Source organism: Drosophila subpulchrella, chromosome 3R (genome assembly GCF_014743375.2).
Source record: "Drosophila subpulchrella strain 33 F10 #4 breed RU33 chromosome 3R, RU_Dsub_v1.1 Primary Assembly, whole genome shotgun sequence".
In the NCBI taxonomy this organism is placed as follows: Eukaryota; Metazoa; Arthropoda; class Insecta; order Diptera; family Drosophilidae; genus Drosophila; species Drosophila subpulchrella.
In genome coordinates, this window is record NC_050609.1 from 11,700,662 (window position 1) to 11,725,935 (window position 25,274).

Here is a 25,274-nt window from a genome sequence, read left to right on the forward strand (position 1 = left end):
TGAGGTTTATTTTATTTTTATCATACTATTTTGCAGTACCTTACTAGGTCTAATTGTTGTATTTATTTTTATATATGAACTTTTAAATTATGTTAATATTAAATTGTATTATCGTGACGAGATGGTTTTAATTGCTTAGATTAAAGTTGTATGCAATAGGTTTTTTTTCATACCTTAGGAAATTTAACTGATTTTTATGGCTCATTCAATGCCACATTTTTATCTGAGAGTTTTAAAAAAAAAATATTTTCCATTTATTTTCTAACTTTATAAGCCGTATTTTATTATATGTGGCTACTATGTTGGATATGTTATCCAAAAGGCTCTAAGCAATGTAATATTTCCATCACTAAAATTACATAACTGTCTTGAAAACAAATATGTATTTTCACGATTACTTGTTTCATAAATAAATCGATAGCAGCCTGAGCATAATGCTTTTGCAACTCATATTTAAAAATCATTTACTTACCCAAAAAGCACGAAGATAAACCACAGAAAGGCAAACATTAGAGGAGGCAGACTTCTGGCATATGAAATGAGCAAATAAAAGAGACATTCAATTATCTAAAAAGCAAAACAAATATGAAAATTAATTTGACATGTTTGACATTTTGGGCAAACACGGGCATGAACATCAAAAAAAGGGGGCGCACGGGGCGTGGCCGACTGAGAGTGACGGAAAATGTCAGAAAAACATTTGATTAACCCAGATAAAAGGGCAGAGTTTTGTGGCCGAGGGGGAATGGCGTGACAAACGCTTAACTCTTTAATCAGGGATTCTTTTTGACCCCCTTCCCCCCAACAAGCTCAGCTAATTTTCCGGCCGAATGTGAGCATTTCCCCTGGTCCTTCGCATTTCCGAAGGATTTTCTTGCCGTTTTCGGCGCTTTTCCTTTGCTTTTTTGCCATAATTTCTATGCGCGAGTCACGCAAACTTCTGCGTCTCGAGTGTCTCTGTGTGTTTGTCACGCATGAAGCGCTGACAGCAAAGCAAACAGCAAACAGCAAACAACATACGGCAAACACAGGACGAGCGGACTATTAAAAGCAAACTGGCGGCCACACACACACGTAGGAAACTAAAACGGGGGCCTAAAGAGCGTGCAAAAAGCAAGGACACTGCAAAAGGATTTCTTTTGCTTATAGCAGCAAAGGCCACAATGTTGCTTCTGCTGCTGCTGTTTATGATGATGATGATTATGGTGATGGATAAGAAGAAAAAAACCAACAAAATATTTCCTGTCTGCTCTTAAAGATTTCCCAGACACACATACGTACATAAACCACCTAGCCTGAAGGCCTGAAATTGAAAGCGCGTTGCATGTCAGCGACCCTCTTCTCGGCCACGCCCCCTTTCCAACCCGCTAGGCCACGCCCACATCCGTCTGCTTAGGTCCTAACTTGGCTTGCAAAACTTTTGCGACGCATATGAAAATGATGCCAGCACACGCATGAATATGTGTTGGCAAGCACATCATTTTTGCCTTTGCTGCCGTCTTTTGATATACTTTTTTTTATTTCTTGATACCCTTAAAAAGACTCTTTTGGCATTGGAAAAATAAGATTATGTTATTTATTATTTATCTATTATCTATTTTTTTTTTAATAAAACTATTTTATGTTTATTAATTTCATAACTTTAAGTTATTTGGAATGAAGTACTTGAGTCTTCCAACTAAATGTCTAGATGAGCAGTAACATTTTCTGAATGAAAAGATTTGAACTCGTATACAAAAAATAAATTACTTTAGTATTTAAAAATTAAAATCTCTTTAGTTTTTGGTAACCAAAATTCCTTTATATCTGTAAGGGTATTCTGAGTTCTATTTAGATCGCCTTTCCTGTCTTCCCTGCATATACATACAATATTTTTCCGCAATTTAGCGCGCCATCAAAATAAATAAGAAGTTGACTGTTGCCAATGGCGAAAATGAGAAGGTCCCGAGAAGGCTTCGACTTCTTTCTGCCACTGTTTGTTTTTTTGTCTGCCGTGAACATCATCAGTATTTGCCTTGCAATTTGACTGTCTGATAAATTTAAACTTTTCATCCTTGAAATGTTCGCTAAAGTTCGGGTAGAGTTTTGCATTTAAATTAATACCAAGCCAAGGTGAAATTTGTCTCGGAGCTTGAGCCACTAACTAAGCTCTAATGTCGATAGAGCCATATTCATTTCCCCCTTTTGGCTTTCACTTCATATTTCCATAATACACATAAATAAAGTCATTTTGGCCCACTAATACCCACATTTTCTCTCTATCGAACACACGCACACGGCGGCAAAAGTTGGGCAAAAAAAAAAAACAGAACGGAAAAAAGTGAAGAGAAAAGTTTTGGTAAAAGTTTTTACCTAGCTTTCGAATCGAAGCGTAATCAAAGCAGCCGAACACAAACAAATGCTAATGCCAGGACTTAGTTTCCGGGTAATGATGTGGACGTATGTGTGGGTGTGCTGTTGCATTGGTGTGGGTGAAGCGCGTGTGCGGCGCTAAAGGAAACGACAGCCAGTTACGTGACTTTTATATTCTCAACGCATTTTTGCCCACACACAAGCATATATAGGAAAAAGGATTGGGGAATAGAGTGTTTTATCCTGATATGCTGCCCTGACCAACTTTATATAAGCCATTTTTCGAAGGGGTGCTGCTGTCAAAGGCAAAGGTCAAGTCCGCCGGTTGAGTGCTTCGCTTGCTTATGCGGTGACATGTTCTCGTTGGAAGGACGTGACCGGGATGAGGATCAAGTAGTGCTCAGTGCAGCATTATCCTGTAACCAGCAGATCCGAATAGCCAGGCAAATCAATGTAAATGGCTGGATCCCAGGGCTAATTATAAAACTCACCTGCGCCTTCTGTCTCAATTAGAACAATTTGTCCAAGTCATTAATGTCAATTGAGAGTGCGGCGGCGGCGGCGGCGGCGGCAAGTGTGGCAAATGACAATGAATAGACAAAAAGGACGAGAGGTACGAGAACCCAAGGACGAGAAAATTAGCGCATGACTTTCAGGCGTAAAATTGAAAATCATTGCAGCAACACCTGACGCCTCGAGAGGTTCGCACGCAGTACGTGATTTTCGTTTATGATTTCAGCTTACTTTAACTGCTTGCCCGCTTCCATTTCCGTTTCCGCTCCACGACATTTGCCTCGTCGTCGTCCCCATACCGGGCCATAAAAAAGTATATTTACGCGCAGTGCCACAGACATAAATATGTTGATATTCGTGCACATAATACAGCCGATATATGGCTATGGCTGTGGCCCTCACACACGACCAGTTGGCATTCATCAAATCGCATCGATTATTGTATATGTGTATCCCAGATATGGAACAGAACAGCATCGGAATTTTCCCTTTTGCCTCCCCCCCCAAACTGCCGCATCCCGCATTCCCGCGTCATTTGTCATGGCGCAAGGAGAAACACCGGAGAAATGGTGATTTATCATATTTACCTTGGCCGCACAAGCTGTACATGCACAGGTGCAAGGGTTCAGGACCCTAATGCAATTTGTTTCGCGCTCTGGCTGTCGAGCATTTTATGGCCCGAACTAGAAACACACAAGCACACACACAGCCGGAGAGAGAGAAAAGCCGGAATGGGAGAATCCGGCTAAGAGCACTCTGCATCCGCACATGTGTGCGAGTGTGAGTGCCGGCTTCTATGTGTTTGTGCATTCATTTAAGTGCTTTGCATAATATCTAAAAGAAGATGGGACAGATAATGCAACTCTACGGGGTCACGATTTACGGCAATCATTATGCTGTCGAATGTATAAAAGGTTGTCATCTAAACTGAGTATTGAAAAGATGAATGAAGCATCAAAGTTCAAGGTTTTTTATTTTTGTAAGCTGATGGAAGTGTATAAAAAAAATATTCAATAAAATGTTTACGCTTGTGGGAATGAAACAAGTTATAATTTCCATGGTACAAAGTTTACTTGATTAATTTTTCTGGAAATATTGCAAAAATGTTCCTGTATTACCATCCATTCTTCTACAATTTTCCCAAATCCTCTGGTTTCTTGCATTCCTTTTCCAAACTGATTTCAGCAGTTGCTATAATATAATTCTGATGCTTTTGCCAGCAAAGAAAAACACAACTTAGCAGCCATCGCTGCTGCTTTGAAAGCATGTAAGTATTTTAAAGCAGCTTTCTGCGGCAGAGAGATCTACGTTATTGTTCCCTTTAGAGGGGATATAAAAAAGGGAATGCCGCAGAAATAAGAAGGAAAATCATGAATAAGTGAGTGCAATCAATGCCTGAATGTTTTGCGGGCGAAGAGAAATTCGAGCGTATTTTCGTGTGTAAGTGAGTTTCTGTTTGCATACGTGAAGAGCTTAAAACGATTTGTAGCCTTTAATGCGCCCCGTGGCCTGACATAAGCGACCGGTGTAAGAGACACGTGTCCTTCTTCCACCTTTTCCCCGAGGTCCTCCATATCCTGCAGGTCCTCCAGTTTCTCGAGGTCCTTTGTGTTTTATGCGACACGTTTGGTAATTCGATAGCCGGGCATACACATTTAAATGGCAAGATTACACAATGTACCAAAATACCACCTGTCGACTTATTTGTTTTTCTTGCCAGGGAATGGGAATGGAATCGATTATTCAATTTCGGGCATACTCGGCGATTGATTTTGATTGATTCGCTCACATATCGAATGACGCTGTTTGGCTGCTCTGTTAATTTGCATCAATTTCGGACGTCTAATTTGATTTGATTAATGTGATTAATGTGGCCACTCTCTTTGGGCTTCCCGCTTTGCGCCAAAGGGTTGCCCTCGTTGAAAGGTGAAAGGGAAACGGAAATACAGAAAAGCGGAAACGGGAAGCTGGGCCAACGGAGTGCCAACTGGCTGATGGGTTTGTCAGTTGGCATCAAAGCGCATTAGTTTGTATGGCACCCAAATTGGTAAGGCAGCAGGCACTTTGCAAACACACCTCTCTCAAACATATCAGCGTCTAAATCTGCCAGGCGCTCCATTTTTGGCCCACATACTCACACACACACCCACTTGCAGAAAGGCGAGATCCAAACAATACAAAAAGCCCAAAAGTGGGCTAACTCTGAGTGCAGAGCTGCCGAAAAAAAAGACAGAAAACAAGGTGGAAAAATAGAGAAAACAGCCCCACTGCAGGGCCTGTCAGCCGAAAGGGAAAATGGGGGGCAGCATGGGCGGCGAGGGTGCGGATTGGATGGGGGCACTTATGTGATAGCTCCCGCTTTGACGGCGGCACCTTTTGTCTATCCATGTGTTTTTGGGCCCAATCACAGCACAAAAGGGCGGAAGAGAAATACACGTCTTTGGGGCCTGGTTACACTGCCCAAAAGTTGTCTATACTACGTTTATGAAAAAATAAAACTAAGTAAAATAAAATGCATAAATAAAATTTACAAGGCGGCTAAACTTATTTTTAAAGCTATCTAAACGTATGCTTTTAGAAAAAAAAATCCGTCTGCCCAATTGAAAATATTGTTGCATACTTTTAGACACCTTTATAAGTTATTTAAATAAACTTATTAAGCAAAATGCCAAATATAAGCCATTAAACTATAAATTTATCTATAAAAGTTTAGATAGATTTATTAAAAGATCTCCAAAAATATTTGTAGTGCATAGATATCTTCTGTGTTTATTTGCTTGTCGTTGGTCGCTTTGCGCTTGTTTTATCTCCTCCTTTCAGCCACAGGCGACGGCATCTCAACTCTGACATATGACAAGAGGAATCTACAGCTGAAGTGGGGGAAAGTAGGGGAAAGTGAAACCCACGGGAGAGAGCGCTCCCCGCCCATCCACTTGGCTCATTAGGCCGAAGCCAGCTTAATTACAGCTTCTCGAAAACCTTCAGTTTAAGATGTTGCCAGGACAGCTGCCAGTGACCACTTTCCAATGCCTAATTGGGATTTAAGGGGGCGCTGCCAAATAATTTCAATTTAATCGCCACGCGAAACTTTCACCTAATTGTTAAATCAATGAAACCGAAATTCAAGCACAATGCACTAATTACAAAAGTTGCGAGCGTCGCTAATTAGAGGACAAAGCCAATCGATACCGAAAAACGGAAACTTGTTACCCCACACGAGAATCAAGGATCACAAGGCCCCGGCATTAGCTGTGCAAATTCCCAGCGTCTTTAGGGGGGGCTTTTCAATCAAGCCCCTGAGTCTCAGACTGGGTCTCAATCCCGGTCTCCGTTTGCATTTCAGTCAAATCACACCCAGATATCCTCTCGGCAAACAGGAGAGCAAAACAAAAGCCAAACACAAACACGAGTGCAAAATAAAAATCGATTTCGCCGGCAGCTGAAATGCTGGCAACAAATAAAATAAACGACACATGGCAGGGAAACGGAAACTGCGAAATGCGAGCTGGGAAACAAACAGACACAAATAGATAGACAGACGGCCCAGAGACAGACGAGGCCAATAAAAAAAGGAAATGGTGATGCGGATGGGGATGGGGATGGGGAAAAAATGGGAGACGGCAGCAAGGACACGTTAAGTTGCAGGATATTCTGGCCAAGACAGGCGAAAGAGTCAAAGTCACTATTAGATGTTGTGCTAAGACGACACCTTACTTTCACACCATCTATCTCCTTTCGCCCCCACCCCTCTGAAAGGCTCAGACAAAAACCCCAAGTCATGTAATTTATTTATTACCGATTGCAGATAAGCGAGCCAAGGCTACTTACAAAATGTATTAACTAATTGCCTCCCGTCAAGGTCGCGTCGTGTCACCCCCAATCCTGAAAAACCACCCACCATCCTGCGGACCCTGAAAAATCAGATTCTCGAGGGCATCGCCTGGCATTTCGCTGGTTCTGTCTTGGTTTCTGATAAATGAGCATATTTCCCTGCCAGTGGAAAAACACAACAAGCTTGGCCAAAACCAAAATGATTCAAGGCTTTTTTGTGGCTGATTATCTCATGGTTGGACAGGACTAATGACCGAGGAGAGTGTGAGGTCCTGAGTGACGGACTTGAATATTATTACTGTTCTTATGGTTGTCTGAAATTATTTAGTTGTGGCCCTGGATTAGGTTCTAATTTTTTACTAATTGCTTTTATCGATTTATTTGGATTTATATTAATTGACTTATTTAGTTTACTAAATTCTATATATATTTAATATCTTATAATGACCAACATAAGGTTCAATATTATTTAATAGTAAGAGTCTTGTCCCCTTTCTATTTAAATATTGATTAAATTTACTGACTAGTTTCTTATATATTTATCAATGAAAAAGAAATAGCTTAGAAGTCATACCTTTTATTTTAAGAATCTATCAGAATTTCTAATAAACCAACATTATTTTATTTTTATATAATAAAAATATATATATATAATAAAAAATACTTAATTATTTTACCTTACATTTTTAGACCATTTTATTTTGTAATGATAACTTGATGCCTTGGTATAACATAGTATGTGTATATCATTTAATTTAATAAAATAATAAAAAAATATATAAATATATTATATATATAAATATAATAATAATACAATTAGTAATAAAAACTGTACAAAATGCCCTTACCAAATCATCATACATCCCCATAAGCTTATGAATATGACTTTAAGCGAATCGGTCCGATTAAAAGCTTATTGCGAAACAAAAGAGTTATGAAAACATAGGTTTCCGCGATGAGTTTCAATAAAAACTGTTGAATTTTTTACGCACTTGGCTTTGTTTCCGCCGCTGTTAAAAGCCAGTTAGGACCCGTCATGTCGGGGAGCTGTGCGAGTCGCATTCCCGGAGGACAACCGTCAGAGTGCACCGACATATTGAAATTTGATGGCGGCAGTGCACCGCTCGCAAATGTCCCTGGCGGCATTAATTTTATCAAAGTCGCGCTGGCTGAGTGTGTGAGTGAGCCAAAGTGTCGCTGAAGGTGTATGTGTGTTGGTGTATGTGTATGTGGCAAGTAAAACTTGATCCGTTGCAACAGGACCGCGTTACAAAGGATCCTGGGAGGCAGCCCCCGTTTGTGTGTGTCTGTGTGCTAGCCCAAAGGTAAACAGCGCAGCCTTCCCCCGAACTGTTCTGTACCGAACTGAAGTGAACTGAACTCGACGGGTATTATAAATCAAAGCCAGGTGGCTGCCACGCCCACAGCCGACGGCTGCGTAGGCGGCAGCATCCTTTTCATTTTGCCTACGTGAAATTAGTTGCGTAAATCCCAACACGAGAACGCACTCGACAGCAACAAATTAGGCAAAAAGCTTATGTAAGCGGGGAATAAAAATGAAGGCAGCTGGTAAACTATGCGCTTAATAGTGGAGCGGAGTGTGCAATAAACCAGCTCAGAGCAAGCGGGATGGGTAGATTGTACGAAAGAGACAGACTAACACACACACATACACGTGGGGGGCTCGTCTTTGGGGAAATTAAAGCGTGGCAAAAAGTGCCAGGCTTCATGTTAATTTTCATTAAAATTATATTAACTTGTAACGTGGCTTCTGCTGCCATCGCTGCTGCAGAGCAAAAAGTGAAAGAGACAGTTGCCTACAGATAGAGTGAGACGGGTGTATACACACACGAGTGCGGCCAGGCGACTAATTTTTAGTGTCCTTGCAAGTTTATCAGGAGCGGGAGGGCGTAAAAGCGGGACACAAAAAGCGAGTTCAAGTCCTGCGGGGCACTTAAAATATTTAAATGCGCAAAATAATAAATTAGAAAATTTTTGTGGCCCCCAAAAAACCTTTTCCCCCGCAAAAGAAGTGAGCGGACAGGACAGGACACAATGTGCTGGTACTTTTACCCCCTTTTGCGGGGTAATGGTTTTCGGATTTGGAGAGGGGAGGCTGTGCCCCTGGGTGGGTTGCTGGGAGATTTGGCCCAAGACCTTGTTCGTGTCCAGGGTCTGACACTTAACATGACAGCGGCGGGCGAGGTGGGCGAAGGTTCCCAGGGCTCAACTGGGTCACTTGGCTGCAGAGCGGCTAAAAACTGGGTTAAGCGAAGGCTAAAAGTAGCTAAATAATACAGCACACGTATATGCGAGGTAATGCAAATAATCATATGCAGAATTGCTAAGTTTTTACTGAATACCTTAGCTTCTTTAATTTGAAAGTAGTCCTGTGTTCCGCATACAAGCTGAGAACTGGCTAGGAATTTAACTTTTTAACGAGAAATACATTTTTAGTGTTAATGGATTTAAATACAATATTTTAACATCACTTATAACTTTTTAAATATTCTTTTTAATCTTAAAACCTTCTAGTGTTATATTTTAAAACTGTAACTATAAATTGGGTCAAATTGCATCTCTTAAGAAAACCTAAGTAATTTTGATTTTCACACCTGACGGCCTTTTATTAAGTTGCAAACTAGGAAGAGACTTTTCATTTTAAAGAGGTTGGATGTGTTAATGCTTAAACATAGTATTAAACCATCAGCAAAATCCATTTAATATTATAAAATTCTTATTACGCTTTAAATAACTTACGTAACTCCGATTCCCACACCTGAGGGATATGGCACCACCAGCTATAACCTCTTTGTGTCTCTTTGCCCAACACAAACATTCGTCTAAACATTTATTTACACTTGAAGTGGCCCAAAGTTTTGCCCCAGCACGTCGGCCACATCTGTCATTATTGTAATTGTCAAGTGTGCAGCCATAGAGAAACATTCGGCGGGCTCCTATTGACGCTGAGATATATAAACCATTATGAGTTGCTCTCGGTCATAATAACGCCGATGTGAATGCGAATGCGAATGGGGGTGTCTAGGTGTGTGCTTTACGAGTCGGTTGGCGGCAGTTGGCCATTTATTATGTTGCCACATAAACAATATTTTATTTAACATCATTACGAGTGTGTGAGTGTGTGTGCGGGTGTGTGGTTGCCATACATATATCTGTGTGCTGGAAGGACTATAAAAATTGTCAGCTTCTGCGGCTGCTGCGTTCCAGTCTTTCGCTTTGCCAAAGGACCACACATAGCGCTGTGAATTATTTCACGCTTTGCTTTATTATAAAACACTTTTATGTCTTCATATAACCCAAACATTTTGAGTGCCATACAGACACACACGCACACACTCTGGAATTTATATATATGTAGGTTTGGCAGCTCTATTAATAACAGATCAGTTGTTCTGTTCCGTAACATTTTTAAGTAGTGTTATAAAGCGTGAAAATTGCGCAAGAGTAGTAGAGATTGAGCATCAGCAGAAGAAGGTCGCGTGTGTCTCAGTAATAAATAATCTGTGAACTTAAGTATAAAAAACTGTATCAATGAAGTGTATAAATCAAAGAATAAACTATTAATAATCTTTAAATATATTTACGGAAGCCAATGGAAGCCTTTCTCTACAATTTTGGGGGCTCGACCGAGAACAATCGACAAACGAAAGATTAAATGTGATACGCGGCCAAACAACCATCAAGTTATTGTGCTAAGAGTCCATCGATCGCAGTTTAATGAACAAAACGAAACGAAGAAACTAGAAAGTTATAAAACTGAAGTGATTACGAGAAAGAGAGACTAAAAAACCATCCAGAAGAGCTGAGAATTTTCATGTTGCGCAATTCCACCAAGTTTTGCGAAGTATTATGAAATTCTGAAACTACAAAACTACAAAATTTATTGCGCAGTTTGCCGATCTGAGTGCAAAATTGGTTATGTGGCGACAAGTAAATTCCTAACGGAAGACGACGAAAGGCGTTTATACAATCCGTTGTCGCAGAGAGCGACAATAATGGCTAAAGCGACAACTTGACCAGGAGGAAAACTTGGAAAAGCAAAAGCTGGAGGAGATCATGACGGAGCAGAGATCCAGATGAGGTGATTGATACGAGGCGGCAAGGTGACGCCACTGAAGTTGAAAGCGGTTGAAGGCGATATTGAAGGCGTGGTTGAAGGCGATATTTAAGGCGCGATTGAAGTTGGAGTTGAAAAGCAGTTCGAAAAGCAGTCATCAGAGCAGACAACGGTTGCAGCTTTTATTGCAACGATTTGCCAGAGACGAAATTGAAAAGCAGTGGCAAATATCAGAGATGAGTAACAAAAGACTAGATACAGCAGGCGATTCGCAAGTATAAATCCATACATGCATACATTATATTGAATTGAAATACCGAATTTTAAGTTAAACAAAACAATTTTATGCAACGTTAACAATATTTTATTCCCATTTAAATTGTTCTTATTTATTAATTTTTTAGAAAAGTAAGCAGTACATACTTGATTGGTTTAAGAAATAAAATAAGTGATGTAAGTTTAGAAAAGATGAATGTTGAAGAGATCACACGATTTTCTGTTGCAGAGCTTAAAGACAAGTTAAAAGAATTAAGATTACCAGTTTCAGGCCTCAAAGCAGAATTACAGGAAAGACTCATCTCCTATTTTGAGGGAGAAAATATCGACCAGCAGGAAAATACAGAAGGTTCAGAGGAGTCAGTGTACGAGGAAACTAACGTCGCAGAGTCAGATTCATCTGATTCTCAACCCTTAGCCATGACTTTCACTCTGAGAGATATTGAAGATTCGCTTTCTGCATTCACCGGAAATGGTTCTCCGGATATTGATGAGTGGCTTGCAGATTTCGAGCTTAATTCTATTACAGTTGGGTGGACTGATCTTCAAAAATTCATTTACGGCAGGCAGTTGGTAAAGGGAGCTGCAAAATTATTCTTGGGCAGCCAACCAGGAATAAATGATTGGGAAGCACTAAAAGAAGCTTTAAAAAACGAATTTGGAGAAAAGCTTACAGCAAAACAGGTGCACAAGATGCTAGAAAACAGGAAGAAAACCCAGAAAGAGAGTCTGATAGAATACTTCTACAGTATGACCGCATTGGCAAATCAGTCGAAGTTGGACGAAGAAAGTATTATAGAATACATAGTGGAGGGTATACCAGACTCGAAGCAAAATAAAAGTTGTTTGTACCAGGCGTCCAATCTTAAGGACTTTCGTGAGAAACTTAAGGTTTACGAGAAGATTAGCGCGAGTCAGGGGTTTAAACCAAAGCCGAAGTTTGAGAGTTCTTTTGTTAAAACTAACCAAGATGGCAGACGTTGCTTTAAGTGTGGTGGCAGCAATCATATTGCAAAGGATTGTAAGGAAGTAGGTATAAAATGTTTCAAATGCAATCAGTTTGGTCACAAGGCAAATCAATGCGGTACCAAGGAAGCTCGTAAGGAAGTGAAAAATGAAAAGTCAAACATTCAGCAGCTGTCACAGTTAACTTTCAACAGAGCGTTTAAAAACATAAACATTGGTAGCGACCAGATTACGGCGTTATTCGATTCTGGCAGCGACATTTGTACCATTTGCGAGACGGCTTACACTCGCATCCACCCCGACATTCTCAAACCTGATATTAAAGAGCTAATTGGAATAGGTGGCAAGAAGATATACACTCTAGGTTCGTTCACAGTTGCGACTAAGTTAGATGACGCTGACGTTGATATGTGCTTTCATGTAGTGCGCGACAAGGATACCCTTTATGAAGGTGTGATCGGTAGCGATGTCCTTAATACAGTAACCGCAACAATTGGAGCAAACGGAGTCGTTTTCCACGCAGTTCATCTAGTAGATCTTGGACATTTGTCTGATCTCACCTTAGGTAAAGATGAAATTAGTCCAAGCCATGACATAAACCTCACTCATTATAGTGACAATCAAAATTTGACTGTAGATGCGTCTTCCACTGGCATTTCAGACTTGACAGAAACTTTTCATCAGTTAATTTCATCTAACTTCATTGAAGAAAATTTCATGCCAGATTTAGATCTGCTTCACTTGAGCAACGACATAAGATCAGCAGTGGTTGGGTTAGTTCAAAATTACAAGCCATTAAAGCCAGACTCAAGCCCAGTAGAAATGAAAATACTCCTCACCGATGAAGTCCCAGTCTATCAGAGACCTAGGCGCTTACCGTACGAGGAAACTGAGAAAGTCGACAAGCAGATCAGGAATTGGCTTAAGGAAGGAATCATTCGTCAAAGTGTTTCCGAATACGCCTCACCCATAGTGTTGGTTGCTAAAAAAGATGGCACTAAAAGACTCTGTTGCGACTACCGCAAATTGAACCAGAAGATTATTCGCGACAACTTCCCTATGGCCTTGATCGACGATGTTTTACATAAGCTTCAGAAGGGGAAAGTATTTACAACGCTGGACTTATCAAACGGATTTTTCCATGTCCCCGTCCAAGAAAGCTCTCGCAAATACACCGCGTTCGTCACCCAAAGTGGTCAATACGAATTCTGCTTCGTACCATTCGGAATTTCCAATTCTCCTGCAGTGTTTATGCGATACATATTTGCAGTGCTCAGGCCATTAATTGAAGACGGTACCCTTGTCCTGTACATGGATGATTTGATTATTTTATCAAAGGACGAACAGGAAGGTTTAGAGAAATTGAAGAAAGTTTTAGATGTCGCAATGTGTTCAGGTCTGCGTATAAAGTGGGAAAAGTGTCAGGTCTTACAGAAGAGGGTCCAATTCCTTGGCTATATAGTCGAAAACGCAACTATCCAACCGTCAGCAGAGAAGACTTGTGCAGTCGAAAACTTCCCAGTCCCGCGAGACAAAAAAGGAGTTCAGCGGTATCTTGGCCTAACATCCTATTTCCGAAGGTTTGTGAAAGACTTCGCTATCATTGCCAGACCTTTGTCGAACTTGCTTAGAAAGAACACTTCCTTTAAGATGGGCGAGGAAGAGCTAGCATCGTTTAATCAATTGAAATTATCCTTGTCTAGTTCGCCTGTTCTGAAATTATTCGATCAAAAGAGTGCTACAGAAGTCCATTGTGATGCAAGCATGTACGGATATGGAGCGGTCCTTCTTCAAAAGGATTCAGCTGATCAAGAATTTCACCCAGTTGAGTACATGAGCCGCAAGACAACAGATACCGAGGAGAAATATCCTTCTTATGAGCTAGAGGTACTCGCTATAGTACAGGCTCTGAAGAAGTGGAGAATCTACTTGCTGGGAAGAAAGATTAAGATCGTCACCGACTGCAATGCGTTTGCTATGACCATGCGAAAGAATGATGTACCAGTGAAAGTATCTCGTTGGGCCATGTTTTTACAAGACTTTGAGTACACAATAGAGCATCGTCCAGGCACAAAGATGAAACATGTCGACGCCTTAAGCCGCGTACATACCTTGTTGCTTCAAGAGTCAGTCCGACATCGAATTCAACAGGCACAACGTCAGGATGAATGGATAAAAGCCATTTGTAAGGTCCTGGAAACACATACCTACGACGACTTCTATCTGAAGCACGAAGTTCTTCACAAGAATCCTATAAAAGAACTCATAGTAATCCCATCAGCCATGGAGAACGAAATAATCAACACAGCTCACCGACAAGGACATTTTGGCATCAAAAAGACAATTGACTTGGTTCAGCGCGATTATTACATTCCAGAGTTAGAGAGGAAGGCTCAAACTATCGTGAAGTCCTGTGTAGAGTGCATAGTTGGCGAGGCTAAGTATGGGAAAAAAGAGGGTTTCTTAAACCCGATAAACAAGGCAGACGAACCGTTACAGACCTATCATATTGACCACATTGGCCCCATGGATATGACAAAGAAACAATACAATCATGTTTTGGTAGTGGTCGACGCTTTCTCTAAATTTGTGTGGCTTTACCCCACTAAGAGTACTGGCGCTGACGAGGTAGTGGATAGAATGGAGAGGCAGTCTGATGTTTTCGGTAATCCAAGTCGTATAATCACGGATCGTGGAACGGCATTCACAGCCAATGCTTTTCAGGAGTACTGCAAGGCTAACAATATCCAGCATTTGTTGGTAGCCACAGGAGTGCCACGTGGCAACGGTCAAGTGGAGCGTATCAACAGGATTGTCATCACTATATTGACGAAACTTTGTGCGGAAGACCCGAAATCTTGGTATAAGCATGTAGGTAGGGTTCAACAGTTTATAAATTCCTCTCCTCCTAGAAGCACAAAGATAGCTCCATTCAAGATCCTTACTGGGATCAATATGAAGACCAAGTACGATAAGGAGTTAGTCAAGCTATTAGAGGAAGATTTCTTAGAGGAGTTACAGGAAGAGAAGGAGAAGATTCGAGTGGAAGCTAAAGAAAACATCGCAAAGATTCAGGACGAGAATCGCAAGTCATTCAACAAATCAAGGAAGCCAGAGTGTGAGTACAAGCTCGGAGATTTAGTAGCTATTAAAAGAACACAGTTTGGTGCCGGATTGAAATTGAAAAAGAAGTTCTTAGGGCCTTACGCCGTTACTCGTAAGTTGAGACATGGTCGATACCTTGTTGAAAAAGTAGGAGATGATGAAGGTCCGAATAAAACGAACACTGTCGCTGAATATATGAAGTTGTGGTCATCCTCATTCGGGTCGAATGAATTGTCAGAATAGCCGAATGTAGGTTTGGCAGCTCTATTAATAACAGATCAGTTATGTTATAAAGCGTGAAAATTGCGCAAGAGTAGTAGAGATTGAGCATCAGCAGAAGAAGGTCGCGTGTGTCTCAGTAATAAATAATCTGTGAACTTAAGTATAAAAAACTGTATCAATGAAGTGTATAAATCAAAGAATAAACTATTAATAATCTTTAAATATATTTACGGAAGCCAATGGAAGCCTTTCTCTACATATATTTCTCCAGCGCCTTCCGTTTCCGTTTTGGCATTGTTTCGGCCAGCTTTTCATTGCACATCCCACTTGTGGTGTAAACATAAATTCGACGCCGTAAAGAAATATCAAAAGTATTTCGCTACGCTTCGCGTGACAATAAAGCGCATCATAATAACAATAAGTGAAGGTTCTGCTTTAAGGATCCGTTCCGCCGAAGGCCTAGAAGTCACCGAAACACACACAGGCACACTCCTGCACATACACACACATGTCAGCTGTAAAAATTCGCTTCAGTTAATTAAAACAAAACATTTTCAATTACACACGTGGGGGAAAGGAGAGGGGTGGGGGGGATTGTAATGGCTGGCGGCGAGTGCAGCTGCTGCTTTTGCATAGATACATACAAGTACACACAATGCAGACACACATACACGCACGCCACTATGTTACAAGGCAGCTGCAAAAAGTGCAGCATACTTATGTGGGCAACATCAGTGGCTCTTTGCATAGGTGTGCGTGTGTGCGTGTCTGTGTGGGTGTGGGTGCGAATGTGCATGTGCAACGCCAGGAGTTATTGTCATTGCAGCTGTTGCTCTTACTGATGCATTTTATTATTATTGTTGTTTTTTCGCCGCTGCCAGTGTTGTTCCTCTTCTTGTCAACAGGCAGCGAAGCATCATGAATATATTAAAAGTAAAAATATTGTTCTCAGTGTGAGCGTTTGGCTGGCTGTTATACTTTATAGGTCCGCTTTGATGGCTGCGAATTATTGTAACAATATTTTAGTGGCATTAACTTTTAAATAACACATGCTTTGTTGTTGAGATATTTATGAACCTTTTAAAAAGTTAAATTCGCTTCAAAACGCGTTGTTACAGAATGAAATAAATATTATTTCTGAACTTTGTAATAAATCAGCTTAACAAGTCACTAACGAAAAAATATTGATAGGTTAGGCTATTTAACATTTGATTCTCCAATTAAAAAAAGGTCAAACTCTGTATTGATTTCGGTACATTTCTGACTGATCAATGACCATTCAAACGCCTCTTCGTTCTCGCTTAGTGTCCAAAGAGTTTCGCATTTCAGAGGCCGAGCATGCAATCAATCAATCAATCAATCAGTGGTCACACATTCAACATGATTAGACTCCCGTCCCGTTTAATTAGTCCGTGGTCAGTGAGAGCCGTGAAAAAGTTGTTAACACGGGGTCCAACACGGCAATTGTTTGTGCCGTGTCCAAAGTGGTTTAGATTAATGGTTAGCTTTGGCTTCAAGGGTAGGGAGGTGGTTAAGTAGGTCATTTTCACGTGTGCATGTCGCTTATCACACTCTTAGTAGGCGCACTCCTTATACTTACACTGAAAAATACTTTAAGGCATCTTTTAAATAATGTTGGTACCTCATGACCCTTAAAGAAATCTTTAAAAGTTCTGTAAGCCTTTCTGTCTCGTTAAAATTCAAATATTAAACATTTTATGGAAACTTATCTTTAATTTAATAATCACCTTCCCCATTCTTCCTGCAGTGTACCTCACATTCCTTCCTTTCTCCAAATTTCTCTATTAAAAATCGACTCCGTTTCATAATTTACATTTCCCCCATTGCCGCCACCGAATTTTGTGTGGGGTGAATGGTGCCCCAAAAGAGGACATAAATAGCTTCCCAGTGGGGCATAGATAAACCCTCAGCCGGAGTTCCACAGACCCCCACCTCCTGTGACCCCCTATGCCCTTCCTGTGACCCCTCTGCGCAAGACGCAGACAAATTATGGACAAATTATGTCGACCTGGAAATGAGCAGCGGGCGAATGCGAGCGTGGTTTCAGCCTCATTATATAGCTGGCTGCTTCCTACGCTGTCCCACTTCCTCCTACCCACCCCCTCGAACCACCCCTTCGAACCACCCACAACCCCCCTACCTTCTATTTGCATGCGTTGTCGTCTGTTTGGCTTTTGGCTTTGGCTCTGCGGCTTGGCCATATTTAAATCGCAGGAAGTCAGCGCCAGGCTAGCTACGGGCAATACTATCCCATGTGCTACTCTCTATACGTATATATATGTGTGTACCTTTGTGTGCGTGTGTGTGTGCTGGTGGCCACTTCCGGTCGTTTGTCGCCATTTTCATAATGTCTGCTTTTGGCCCGTAGGCGTTTGTTGATTTAGTTTTGCCTTTTATTTCTCGCATCAGTAATGCTGACTCTGCTTTTATTCCTTCCCTTTTAATTTAACAACATGGCAAATATTTAGGTCGCCACCCGCGCACCTTGCTCGATTTTAAAAATGCAATTCAAGTTGCAAAAAAATATATATACGTACTATGCCTCGAAAATGTTTTAAATTTTTTTTTGCGTCAAGGGTGCTTGGAGTGGGCCCCACTGCACAATTTGTTGTATTATTTAGCAAAGTTCACTTGAGCGTGTAGTTGAAATGAAAGTGGGCATGGTCCAGGCGCCTGAGGGAGGGGTCGGGAGAAGGGGGAGGCGGATAAGCCGTGTCGGCAGTTTGCCGGAAATTGAGGCAGGCAAAAAAAAAGAGAGGAGAAATATTAAACAACGAGGGCCAGAAGAAATTGTTGCAGTTGCAGGTGCAAAAGTGCAGCTCGACCACTCAACCCCTCGGCTCATCCCGAAAATTTCCGTACGCTGTAAATATAAGGCATAAAATATGCAGCAGACGGGAGACAGGCTTTTAAAATATTGCTTAAATTTTTATGCGAACTGGGGGCTTGGGGGTGGGGGTGAATTTAATTGGAGTGCCCGCCAGCGGAGTGCCCGCCTGCTTTAAATGAATTCTCATTTAGCAAATCAATTTGCATTCTCCGCGCTGTCAAATAGCTCCAAATCTCCTGACAAACGCAGATGGATTTAGATCGACACACACACAAAAACTATCTATCTAACTATCTATCTATCGCAGGAAATGCAAATCAAATGCAAAGCTGTAAAAACAAGTGCAGGAAATCTCGATGGGAAAGCGGAGTGAAGCGAAATGAAAAACGTTTGGCAGTTGGAAAAGCATGTCAAGCGACTAAATTACCTTTATGCTGGGTGCCACTCACTCAACCCGATCGCTTAAGTTTTCTTCTTCCTTGCCTTTCCGCTTTTCTTCCCTCATGCTTATCGATTTCGCAGGGCGACAGTTTTTCCAGCACAATTTTCGCGACGGGTGGAGGGGTTACGCGACTCCATTTCCATTTCTTCTCCCGTTTCATGTTGCTGACTTTGCTTTGTTTGCCGACTCCTCAACCGCAATTCATTTCATTTCAATTGCCCCGCAACATAAAAAAAGAATCACTTATGTGCGAGTGTGTGTTTGTGTGCTGCACTTCCGGTTCCTGCTGTTCCTGGACTGTCATTCGTCCTGGCTGCGCCTTTTTGCCTTCGTTCTCTGCATTATGCATGTTGCTCGCAAATTTAATGTGATTTACAATTTAGACGATGTGCAGACATAAACGACACACAACACCCGAGGAGACGGAGAAGGAGGCCAGCCAAAATGCTCGAGGGTCATGAACTAAGTTTATTGTGCACATTTAAATGAAATTGCTGCGCTCAATTTATACGCTAAGCGCCCAAAGGCATTGCCAGGTAACTTGCGATGAAAAAGTGAATATAAAAAAGAGGCGACTGAAAATGTGCATTTTCATGTGCGAAAATTTGAATACACTAGGATTTATAGCAGACAAAATAAGGAAATATTATAAAATATTAACAAGTTAGTAAAAGGCTTAACTGAAAAATCGTTGAACCTTAAAAACATTTTATAAATATAAATTTATCATAAGAAACTATTTTTATTTTGAAATCACTACCATTCCATAATGATATATCCTCATAAAAACCAGAAATTTCATGTTTTGCAATCCATTTGAGCTTTGAATGACCGACAATTCTCATTTTTAATGATTTCAAATGCATCCGAAAGCCAAAGCACTTTTTAAGAGCGTAGATAGAGTCGGAAAAAATAAAACTATCGCCGCAGGGCAAAAAACATTCAACCAACTTCACACCGACTCCACTCCATTTCCCTGGACTCCACCACCACCATCGCTTATTCATTTCATTTCATTCCGTTCGGTTCGGTTGGGTTTTGTTCTGCTCGCATTTTCCCTGCTGCTCGACCACCTTGTTTTTTGTTATTGCTTAACATTGCCATAGTTTTATGGAATATCCGTGTTGTCCTTGCCGATGATGTTGTTGCTGTTGTTGCCTTAACTGGTTCCTGGACTGACATCGTTTTTGAAATGTGTGCATATTGTTGGCATAATTGACTGGGTTTTTGTCAATGGTTTTTGTTTGCTCGCCCGTTTTTTTCAGCCGCTGTTTCTGGGCTCTAGACCCTAATGTGCCATTTGTTGACTGTTTCTATGGGCATAGGCAAATGGGTTCACTGACTAGCCAAGTGACTTGGAATTTGTCGAGCTTTTGCAGAGAAAAAGCAGTGCCAAATTATGACCTGGCTAGATCTATATCGCAGGGGCCTCTTAGGTGCCCCCGTAAGACCTGCTTATGATAATAATAATCGAAATCTTCAAGTCCAATAATAATGAAAAAAGTTACAAGGTAACTCTTTAGAATTTGCTTATAACGAGGTGCTTGTAATAATAATATTCCGCACAATTATGACTTAAGAATATTTACGAAGATGGTATCTTACCCTCCTTAATCGTTTTTAGCACTCGAGGTTTTTCCATTCTTTTCTTTATGCGGTCTGTGCTCAGCTTGGAAAAACTAAACTTTTCCCCCCACACAAAAACCCACTCACATAAGTAGAGACACTCTCCGCCGACAATCTCTCAATAAACACTTGCACAGCTCTTAATTACCCAATGCAAACTTGCTCAAGTAACACAACTTGTCCCTGAGGTGTGTGTGTGTGTGTGGGTGTGGGTGTGGGTGTGCTGGCATTTTCCTTGCCAGGTGAGGCTGCTCCTCTGACCCATCACACCTGCACCTGCACCCACTTCCTGCTGCGCCCTCCTCTAGCCATCCAAGGATCCTTTTTTCCCAGGCGCTGGGGAACTTCGCTTGACTGGCTGTCATACAAGTTTGTCAGCTTGTTTGGCTGCGTGTTAAACAAAAACGTGGCAACAACTTTCAAGTCAAAGTTTTCATGACTCTTTTGTCAATTACCGTTAGTTAGCAAGTAGGTGGTGTGGGTGGTGGTGCTCTGAGGCTCCAGAGTTTTCCCTGCTTAAGACTGTGGCCACATATTAGGCCATTGACAAGGCGATTGGTAATGTCATGGGGTTGAGATCTTTCTGTGTCTCTCAGTATTCAAATGCTCTTGTCATGCTGCACTGAAAAAATAGTAAGGAATCAAAAAATATTTATAGAAATACCTACATACAACTAAAAATATGAAATATGAAAATATATTGGATAATATATAGATTAATAATTTTGGGACCTAATAAAATATGACCAAGATAGAAAAAATTAATAATAATATATTATAATATATTTATAATAATAAATAAATAAGGTAAACTTGGGCTATTGCTAGAATTTTGTTGTAATTTTTGGGAGTATCTAAAAAAGATCCAATATAGACATAGTGATATTTGGAATGGTATTTTTCTTCAGTGCCATTTTACTTAACGCCTCCCCCAATTAAATCCCATCTAAGCTAAACTTGGGCTATTCGTTTGCGTTACCCAAGCAGATAGATGGAAGTTCTCCAGTGTGTAAGGCTAATCCATCATTATTGATTGGCATTAAGTTATGCTCGGTGTGTGTGTGTGTGAGTGCTGGGATTATGTAATGGCCTTCGAATTAATGAGCATTTATTTATGGCAGAGCAGCGTCGGGAAATCCCCCAAAACGAACTGGCTTAGTGGGCAAATATGCGAGCATTTTAATTAAAACCCAACTAACCACATGAAACGACCGCTCTAACTGTCTTTCTCTTTCTGTTTAATTGCAGTTGTCACTCGGTGAGTGGAAAAAAGGACACGGCTTGGCTTCAGGATGCGAGGCAAAAGGATTTGAAATTACATTTTTAATGCAGAGCGGGCAAGGAAAAGAGCGCGAAATGAGCAACACGTGCGCGTTTTCTTTTAAATATTTATAAACAAACACAGGCAAACACCCACATATATATATACGTATGTATATATAGGTGACCAAAGTTAAGCCTCGTCAAATTCTATTAAAAATTCATCTTAACGGTTATGCGTTCTGCACAAACAGCCGAGCAGCTAAGAAGCCGGGCAAAAAATGTTTGTAAATATTAAAATGAATTTATGTGCAGCGCAAAAGTTTTTAATTAAGTGAAAAGCGAAAACCCGAGTGGAAACGATAAAAACCAACGCCAAAAAAAAAAGGAATCATTGAGAGAGTGAATTGGAGCAACGAGCTTACATATTTGAAGCGATGTTCGAGCAGGCTGAGCCCCATTTATTTGCGTACCTAATGCCCGTGCAGTGAGCCACCATCGAGCCCAGTGCAGCATACTAACTAGTCAGTAATCACCAGTCGGATCGGATCGGATCGCTATATAACCATGTCCATCACCGCCTCATTCCTCATCTGCCTGATCATGGGAGCCATAACCTATGCCAATTCGCACGAGCATGCCGATGGCTTCAAGCCAGGTGAGTGATGATATCCCATGTGCGGATGGTATTCCCCATCAGCAGCCTGATAATTAAAAATTATTAATTTAAGCCGCGAAATCTTTGTTTTTCCCGCTGTCACGGGAATATTTTATTTACACTTGTTTGCCCTGCCATTTGGCGTATTTGCTCAGGTTCCATTTCATTTGTAATGGCAATTTTTCATATCCTCATTGTTTACACAAATTTTCGCCCAACCCCTCAGCGAGGCTTTAAAAACACCAGTGTTTTTGTTTTCCAACTTTTGTCTGAAGCAGAGGACAAATAAAATTTAATTATGCAGCAAAAGTTATACACTTTTAATTAGTCGTTTGTGACTTTGTTTCGAAGGAGCCAACTCAAGAAGTTCAGGAAAATTGTGTTGAAAAATAAGTCCTATCTGGCTAATTAAGCAGAAGACTAAAAATTTTTTAAATGAAATGGAAATTTAAATGCAAATATGTATGCTGATGTATACATGTGTTATTGAAATCATTTGAATTTCTCCCTTAGCAATTTATTCATTTCCCTCGACACACCGCCCTTAATTGAACATTTAAATCCATTGTTTGAAGTTCAGTACATATTTTTTCCGACCAAACATTTAAAAATGTGGTCAACGAATTTTTTTTTTATTTGTTTCCAAATGTGTCGTTTGCATAAACGAACAAAAGTTTTTCGCAGCGAGAGAGGTGGAAATGTTTAAATTAATACGGTAAAGAAAGAAATAAAAATTGTGCAATTTTTACAACTTCATTATGGATATTTTGTTGCCGTAGCTTTTTTCGTGGGCGACATGTGCGCACTTCCTTCCTCTCCAGGCAGCGCCATCCAGTAATAAACGCCACTGTTGGCCACAAATCCACAAAAGCGTCACCTGTGTCACCTCTGCAGCTCCTGGACGCCAGGATGCCAGTGTGCCGGGATGCCAGGATGCCAGGATGCCTCCATCCACCTGGCAGGATGCTGTTGGTGGTCCTCGTTCCCTGCGGTGGCCACTTTGGCCCACTGTTCGCAGCCTCGAAAAAAATGCATAAATTCTCATTTTTATGTGTCTGCGTTGGACTTTACATTAGCTTTGCCACCGATGCTGCTCTCGCCCGCTGATTATCCCCGGAGAGCTATAAAAAATACATAACATGGCACTATATATAGTATAGTAAATATATATACAAGTATGGATGTTGGTATTCCACTGGATATGTGTGTAAAAATTTATTTTTGCCGTCCACTTTGGGCCAGGGGAATTTCCCCAGCGTTGGCATGCGAAATTGAGTTAAAACCTGAACATTATCATATTGCAGGGAGGGGAGCGATGGAGGATTCCCCCAGCAAGGTTAACTTTATTTTATGGGTATAAATTATCGATCATTTGCGTTATGCTACGTTTTTAAAACGTGTTAGACACACCTGCCACATAAATTACGTAAGGGAAAACTAGAGGCGGCGGTCGGCAGGGCGTGGCTTTAATTTCATTAACCAACACTTGATGGCGATGCGCTTGGCGCTTCAAAGCGCCGCCACTTACATAATAATTAGTAAAATAAATTTCACCTAAATACACACATACACAGCGAGAAAAAGCAGCAGGAGCAGCATCCCTGAGAAAACAAACCATCTTTTAGTGGCCCGCCCCCCTTTTTAACCAACCTCTATATATTTTGCCATCTAGAGGAAGGTGCACCAAATGGCCACGTCAAACGCACGTTCACGACCCACTTACTCTGGGTCCTTTTCGCCGGCAAAGGACAACATCGTTGGCAAATTATTTCCCATCATTTTTCACGCAAAAAAGAGCAAGCGAAAATTTTAGCAAGATGGAGATACATGCAGAATGGCACGGCGCAGGACAGCAGCCAGTTGTCAACGGGCGTCGATGTCCTGGCAAAATAATACCGGCAGGACGCCGATGTCCTTGCCCGAATGAAATCTAATTAAAGCCCGCCGAACGTGCAATTCCCGGAGTGCAGTTAACGGCTCCAGCCGAATGCCTTGGAAAAACAGACGGCCAGACAATGGCGAATGTTTTGGTACGCAAAGCGGGCTAACTTGACCAGATAACGTGGCCATTGAAATGCTGCGGAGAGGTTAAAAGGACCATTAAGGGGCTGGCTGTGCTTTCAAAATAAATCTGAATATTCCGAAATCAAGATTGGGGTTTTCAATCTGTTTCCGCAAAAGTTAGATACAGATTTTGACTAAAGATTTAAAAAGGTTTTATTTGGGTAGAAGCAATTTCAGAAGGGTTATCAGAAGTAAACAATGTGAATAAAATTTCATATTCGTCTATAATATTTTTATTTGTTTATATAAAATCTAACTTTTTTTCTTTTTATAAAAAATCAACAGGATGTTAAATTTAAAGTAAAAAGGTTTTGTTCTTAGCGCTCAGACCTTAAATCTTAAATAATAATAGAGAATGTGCTTTAAAATGTTGTACATTTCAAGAAACTGTGCTTCAGTAAATATTTGAGCTGGGTTTAAGCATCTCCTTTCATCAAACATTTTCCGGAGTTCAGATCCTTTTCGACCTCCAGTGAGGCTGCCAATACAAGCGATTTCTAATTCAATTTCGGTGACAGCACATAAATAAAGGAAACATTTTGAGCAGAAGCAGCAGCAGTCAAAAGCAAAGCAAACCGACGAAAAAACTGTGAAAGCAATTCCTTGGCCAAAAACGAGGGGTGGAAACTGTAAAGAAAAACACAGAAGGAAAAGGCGCACAAATGTCAGATTTCCCAGGACTCGACTGGCCGCAACTACAACTGCCACTACAAAAATATCCCTCTGTGCTTGTGTATTTGTGTTCAGAGCTGCCCTAACAACATTTCGACGAATCGTTTACCAATTTTTCTGACTGCTGCAAATCAAAAACGAGAAACGACAGAGCATTTCTCTGCAAGCGCAGGAAAAAAACTTTTTAAATTAACTAAAAAACAGCAAACACAAAGGAGGGGGTTTTTCTTTTTTTATATATTTTGTTGGGGAGATGGGAGAGGACACGTTGTCGCTGGTGTTGGCATTCGGTTTGAGTATTTTAGAGCAAAGTGGAAAACTTTTAGTGGCATGTTTACAAAATAAACTTCAGCTTGCA

At 40.9% G+C, this 25,274-nt stretch overlaps 1 protein-coding gene across 1 annotated transcript in view; it reads left to right on the forward strand.

Moving 5' to 3' along the window:
• The window catches only part of LOC119561216 (hemicentin-1), a 90,386-nt gene that overhangs the window by 5,798 nt on the left and 59,314 nt on the right, over positions 1–25,274 (forward strand). The window contains exon 2 of the mRNA XM_037875047.1: positions 21,511–22,180. Within this exon, the coding sequence (XP_037730975.1) occupies positions 22,090–22,180 (91 nt within the window). The 5' untranslated portion in view covers positions 21,511–22,089. The remainder of the gene's footprint in view (positions 1–21,510; positions 22,181–25,274) is intronic.